Below are 6,815 nucleotides of genomic sequence, written 5' to 3' on the forward strand. Positions count from 1 at the left end.
ATCCCGCGTGCCGCGGAGCGGCTGGGCCCGTGAGCCATGGCCACTGAGCCTGCGCGTCCGGAGCCTGTGCTCCGCGACGGGAGAGGCCACAACAGAGGGAGGCCCGCATACCACAAAAAAAAAAAAAAAAAAAAAAAATTGGACAACCTAGAAGAAAAGGATAAATTTCTAAAAACATGCAACCACCCAAGACTGAATCAGGAAGAAATAGACAATCTGAATGGACCAATCACTAGTAGTGAAACTGAACTTGTAATAAAATAAATACATAAATAAATAACACAACTCTCAGCAAATTCCATGACCAGACAGCTTCAGAGGGGAATTCTACCAAATATAAAAAGGAGACCTAACACCTACCTTTCTCAAACTAGTCCAAAAATTGAAAAGGAGGCAACACTCCCATTTTCATTCTACAAGGCCACATTACCATTAATTATTATTAATTAATTACCATTACCCTGACACCAAAACCAAAGACACTACAAAAAAGAAAATTACACGCCAACGTCTCTGATGAATATAGATGCAAAAATCCTCAACAAATATTAGCAAGCTGAATTCAACAATATACAAAAAGGATCATACACCATTGTCAGGTGGGATTTATTTCAGGGATGCAAGGGTGGTTCAATATCTGCAAATCAATCAATGTGATACACCACATTAACAAAAGGAAGGATGAGCAGGACCAGAGGACATAAGCAAGCTCAATGAAGAGGTTACTCAGACTTCCATGCCACTCACCAAGGTTGCACTATAATACCATTCTCAGCTCATACCAATAATTATATAGGGCTTCTTGTATACAATGCTAAAGGAAGAGGGATTTTATGAATAGGTTTTATGGATAAATTTTATGCATAGATTTTATGGATAGGTTTACCCATAAACCTGTCCATAAAGCCTGTGGTTTTATGGATAGGTTTATGGGTAGGCTGCCTAGATAAACAGGTTCTAGTTGGAAACGCAAAATAGCTTCATGACAATCATTCAACTGAATGACAGTGAAAAGCAAAATTTTCTCCAAGAGTGAAGCTCTGAACTGTGCACCTAATGATCCACTTTGTGTGGCGCTCTATAAATTCCTTAAGGCTGAAAGCTATATAAGTCTCCTTTGAATTCTCCTCTATTATCCACTGTTATCAGTCAAAATGCTTAGTTTTAAGATAACATAAAACTCAGTCAACCTACTTATGCATTAGAAAAAGGCAGGTGAGATTTTACGATAAGGATACAGGAATATTTTATAGAACTCCAGGAATGAAGACAGGACTAAGGAAAATTCTATAAACATAAATTGGAACTGCATTTGGATTCTTAATCTCATCTCTGTTCCTCTCTGAGTGATTTCCTCTCTCTCTCTTTTCTTTCCTTTTCTCTATACATTGACACACTGACATTTTCTGCTTCTCTACTAGAAATGGTATGTGAAAAATGGCAAATCTATTATCTCTCAAAGTTATGTGTGTGTGTGTGTGTGTGTGTGTGTGTGTGTGTGATGGTCCACCATCTGAGAGATTGAATTTTTAAAATTTGGTGTAAAAATAGATTCCCATGAATAATAAAAACAAAAAACCTCTAACTGGCCTAGCTGGAATCAAGTGCCTATTCTGCATCTAATCAAATTGTGTAAAGTACAAAGTCAAGAGTCGTGTTATTAAAAATGGTTGCTAGAGGCTCAGTATTGACTCCAAAGGAGAACTAGGTCATTGTTAGCTGAACAATGGACATACTCTATCATTCTCATTTTCCCAGTGTTCCTGACTAGAAACCTTAGTCAGCTTTGGTTTATCCTTCCCTTTTATTTACTGTATAGTTCTTTCACCATGAACTATTCCATTCTTCTTTCAAAATTACTTCTTTCTATTCCATCTCCATTCCTACTTCCTTTATCATTTTCCAAAATGACAGGCCAAAAAAAGGATATTTATTGTAAAATCTGCATTTTTTAACTACTAAAGATAAATTTTTTTTTTCTCATTATAGACTACTGGTGTTTCTGCATTACTGGCTGAATTGTGTCCCCACCACCACCCAAATTCATACGTTGAAGTGCTAACCCCCAATATGATTATATTTAGAGACAGGGTCTTTAAAGAGGAGATTAAGGTTCAATAAAGTCATTAAGGTAGAGCTCTAATCCAACAGAACTAGAAGACGAAGAAACAGCAGGGATGCTTGCACACATAGGAAAGGCGTGTGAGGACACAGTGAGAAGGCTGTCTGCAAACTAAGGAGAGAGGCCTCAGGAGACACTAAACCTGTCAACACCTTCATCTTGGATTTCTAGCCTCCAGAGAAAGCAAATTTCTGTTAACCCATCCACTCCTTGGTATTTTATTATGGCAGCCCTGACTAACCAGCGGTTTGCCTCTGTGTTCATTATTCAGTTTTCTTTCATTTTATTCTAGTAAGAGCTCACTAAACATTGACTATTCGCTTTTTACACAAATATTTTCCCCAATTTATTTGCCCCCTCATCTTTTTGTGTTGTTTCCCATACTGAAGTTGTTTCAGTGTAGTCAAATTTTTCAGACCTTTTCTTAACAGTTGCTGCATTTGAAATCATGCCTAGAAAGTTCTTCTCATTCCCAGAATTATATTTATATTCACCCATGTTCTCTTACTATTTTTTTTGTCTCATCTGAATTTTATTTTTAGTGCATGATGTAAGATTCAGATCAATTCTTTTTTCACATAGCCAACCAATTATCCCTGTACCACTTAATCATTTTCCCATTTATTTAAAACCTACTTTTATCATACCCTAAATATTTATATGCACTTAAAACTCCTATTGCTTCTTACTTATGACATTCATTCATTCATTAGCTCATTTTGGAGATTATATTTTTCCACTTTTATCATTAAAGAAAAAGAATTTTCTACGAAATTCAGGAAACATTTTGGATGACTCAAATTACTTAAAAAATTATGGTGGGAAAGCTTTTAAATTAAAATATTAACATATAATTGTTTTTAGGTAATAATAAACATCAAAATAAATATATACAAAACTACTTCACCCAGTAATGAGCCAAATGAAGGGGGGGAGGGGTACCATCTGATTTAATTGAATTATACTAATCAGAAATAAAAGAAAAATGATAGAGAAGAAACTACCTGAAGATTGTCAGTTGGCTTGTTCAGGCTCCTTTCAAGAGAATAGTTGTCTTTTTAAAAAAAATTATTTATCCAAAAAAAAATTTTTTTTCCTCATGGTATACGAGGGCTATCTTTGTACATCATTACTTATTGGTAAGAAGAAAACCTACTTAATGCAGGTCACTGGGTTAAGGATTCTGTTGTTGTGCCAAGCAAAGGGTATAGACAAGAACTAAATAGTACAGGCCCTGCAATGTCCATGTTGTATGTGCTTTGCTACCGCTCGAGTTTCGCCTGTCCTTATTCAAGGCCAGAACCATTCCAAGAATTTTAGAGAAAATTCGAGAGACTTGAAAAGCATGCCAAAGCTTTAGCTATTACTACTATCCATTATTTTCTGCTTTCCATATGGCAAACACTTTATAACCACATTGCAAATGTGAATGTATTATCAACACGTCTTTATAAACGATGAAACTGAGATTCGAGGAATCAATCATAAACTTCCAAGCTCAAACTGGTAAAGAACAGTTCACTCCAACACAAATCTCTGGCTATCCATGGTGCTGCGAGGTCCAAAAAGCTGTGCCCAAGTGAAATGGTAAAGTCAGACAAAAGGAAAGACAAAGCTGTGACAATCGCAGACAGGCATCAGAGAAAGATCAAAGCGCCGCGGGGCCTATCAGGAAACTTCCGAGGTAGGCAAGGTACCTGGCCGGCCGAGGCCGACGGAGCGCGTGGAAATGGGAGCTCACTGAGAGGGAGGCCGCAGACAAACCTCTCTACGGTTTTTGAAGGCCGTAAGGTAAACAAGTTAAAAACCAGAGCGACCCGCTCAGCCAACAACTTGTAAAGGAGACGCGTTAGAACGCTCCGCAAGGATTTAAGTACCTCGCGCCACGAGCTCCAGGAACTCCAAGCTCATCCCGGCATTCTTTGCGCCGCGCAGAAGCAAGCCCTGACGCGCTTGGACCCTTGCGGCCGCCGTCGGCTCTGAGTTGCTATGGAAACCCAGCTGCCCTCGCTATGTCTTTGCAACAGGCCCCTCAGTCCGGGGTATTCGTGGAACTGGTTCCCTGGGCTGACCGGGGCCGGGAGAACTATCTGCTCTCGGGCGGAGAGACGCTGCCCGGTCTCCGCCGCCCTCTCTCCTCAGCGCAGGCCCAGACGGCCACCCGCGAGGTGCATGTAAGCGGCACTGCGGAGGTGTCTGCGACCCCCGACCGGGCGCAGGTGGTCGTGCAGATGAGCAGCACCAAGGCGGCGGCAGCCGAGGCGAAGAAGAGCGTTTGCCGCCGCCTGGACTACATCACGCAGACCCTCCAGCAGCAGGGCGTGCAGGTGAGAGCTTCGCCGGCGAGGAGCTTCTAGCCTGCCCAAGAAAACCCGGCGGCGGAGGTTGGGGGGTGGGGAGCGTCTGGGACACTTTTGTGTCATCGGTGGCATTAGAAGGCTCGAGGACCTGGCAGAGTGAATCTCTGGCCCATCCTTCTTGAAAGTAATTATCAGCTGCAGAGACTTGTAAAATAAAAGAATTCAAATTGAATGGGGTTTTCTTTGGCGATATTTGCCGCAATAATTTTGTTTTTAACGTTGAAATGACGAAGTGTTAAACTTGAAACATTAGATGTAAATGCTTGCCTAAGTAGTGTGTTAGACACTAAATTATTATTTGTTTTTATTCTGCACCACGTAATTAGCAAGTGAAAAACAGAGCTTCCTCCCAACGTGGTAAAGCTATTTTTTTTTTTTACCATCTTTATTGGAGTATAATTGCTTTACAATGGCGTGTTAGTTTTTGCTGTATAACAAAGTGAATCAGATATACCCATATCTCCTCCCTCTTGCGTCTCCCTCCCACCCTCCCTATCCCACCCCTCTGGGGGCCACAAAGCACCCAGCTGATCTCCCTGTGCTATGTGGCTGCTTCCCACTAGCTATCTGTTTTACATGTGGTAGTGTATATATGTCCATACCACTCTCTCACTTCGTCCCAGCTTACCCTTCCCCCTCCGCGTGTCCTCAAGTCCATGCTCTATGTCTGCGTCTTTATTCCTATCCTGCTCCTAGGTTCTTCAGAACCTTTTCTTTAATATATATTCCATATATATGTGTTAGCGTATGCTATTTGTTTTTCTCTTTCTGGCTTACTTCACTCTGTATGACAGACTCTAGGTCCATCCACCTCACTACAAATAACTCAGTTTTGTTTCATTTTATGGCTGAGTAATATTCCTCTTTTTGAATTATGGTTTTCTCAGGGTATATGCCCAGTAGTAGGATTGCTGGGTCATATGGTAGTTCTATTTGTAGTTTTTTAAGGAACCTCCGTACTGTTCTCCATAGTGGCTGTATCAATTTACATGCTCACCAACAGCGCAGGAGGGTTCGCTTTTCTCCACACCCTCTCCAGCATTTATCGTTTATAGATTTTTTGATGATGGCCATTCTGACCGGTGTGAAGTGATACCTCATTGTAGTTTTGGTTTTTTTTTTTAACATCTTTATTGGAGTGTAATTGCTTTACAGTGATATGTTAGTTTTTGCTTTATAACAAAGTGAATCAGTTATATATATATACATATGTTCCCATATCTCTTCCCTCTTGCATCTCCCTCCCTCCCACACCCCGTATCCCACCCCTCTAGGTGGTCACAAAGCATCTAGCTGATCTCCCTGTGCTATGCAGCTGCTTCCCACTAGCTATCTATTTTACGTTTGGTAGTGTATGTATGTCCATGCCACTCTCTCACTTCATCCCAGCTTACCCTTCTCCCTCTTCATATCCTCAAGTCCATTCTCTATTAGGTCTGCATCTTTATTCCTGTCTTGCCCCTAGGTTCTTCTGACCATTTTTTTTCTTTTCTTTTTTTTTTTTTTGATTCCATATATACATGTTAGCATATGGTATTTTTCTCTTTCTGAATTACTTCACTCTGTAGGACAGTCTCTAGGTACATCCACTTCATTACAAATAACACAATTTCATTTCTTTTTATGGCTGAGTAATATTCCATTGTATCCATGTGCCACAGCTTCTTTATCCATTCATCTGTAAGTGCACACCTAGGTTGCTTCCATGTCCTGGCTATTGTAAACAGTGCTGCAATGAATATTGTGGTACATGACTTTTTGAATTATGGTTTTTGCAGGGTATATACATAGTAGTGGGATTGTGGGGTCATATGGTAGTTCTATTTTTAGTTTTTATTTTCTTTTTTTTGTGTGTGGTATGTGGGCCTCTCACTGTTGTATTGAGCTGCATGAGCTGCTTGTAAATTTTGGAGATTAATCCTTTGTCAGTTGCTTCATTTGCAAATATTTTCTCCCATTCTGAGGGTTGTCTTTTGGTCTTGTTTATGGTTTCCTTTGCTGTGCAAAAGCTTTTAAGTTTCATTAGGTCCCATTTGTTTATTTTTGTTTTTATTTCCTTTTCTCTAGGAGGTGGGTCAAAAAGGATCTTGCTGTGATTTATGCTATAGAGTGTTCTGCCTATGTTTTCCTCTAAGACTTTGATGGTGTCTGGCCTTACATAGGTCTTTAATCCATTGTGAGTTTATTTTTGTGTATGGTGTTAGGAAGTGTTCTAATTTCATTCTTTTACATGTAGCTGTCCAGTTTTCCCAGCACCACTTATTGAAGAGGCTGTCTTTTCCCCATTGTATATTCTTGCCTCCTTTGTCAAAAATAAGGTGACCATATGTGCA

At 40.1% G+C, this 6,815-nt stretch overlaps 1 protein-coding gene and 1 long non-coding RNA gene across 5 annotated transcripts in view; one reads left to right on the forward strand and one right to left on the reverse strand.

The window, feature by feature from the left end:
- LOC129392481 (uncharacterized) overlaps window positions 1–4,048 on the reverse strand; it is a 460,125-nt gene extending 456,077 nt beyond the window's left edge. For all 3 annotated transcript variants that reach the window (XR_008618434.1, XR_008618433.1, XR_008618432.1), the window contains exon 1: window positions 4,000–4,048. This is a non-coding gene — a long non-coding RNA (uncharacterized lncRNA). The remainder of the gene's footprint in view (window positions 1–3,999) is intronic.
- Window positions 4,049–4,076: 28 nt separating this feature from the next.
- Window positions 4,077–6,815, forward strand: part of IRAK1BP1 (interleukin 1 receptor associated kinase 1 binding protein 1) — a 41,825-nt gene continuing 39,086 nt past the window's right edge. The window contains exon 1 of one of the 2 annotated variants that reach the window (XM_007127516.4): window positions 4,077–4,449. In XM_007127516.4, coding sequence (XP_007127578.1) covers window positions 4,135–4,449 — 315 coding nt within the window. In that variant the 5' untranslated portion in view covers window positions 4,077–4,134. The remainder of the gene's footprint in view (window positions 4,450–6,815) is intronic. The other variant, XM_028494714.2, reaches the window with a different exon arrangement.

The sequence above is a fragment of the Physeter macrocephalus genome, chromosome 10 (assembly GCF_002837175.3).
Source record: "Physeter macrocephalus isolate SW-GA chromosome 10, ASM283717v5, whole genome shotgun sequence".
Taxonomy (NCBI): domain Eukaryota; kingdom Metazoa; phylum Chordata; class Mammalia; order Artiodactyla; family Physeteridae; genus Physeter; species Physeter macrocephalus.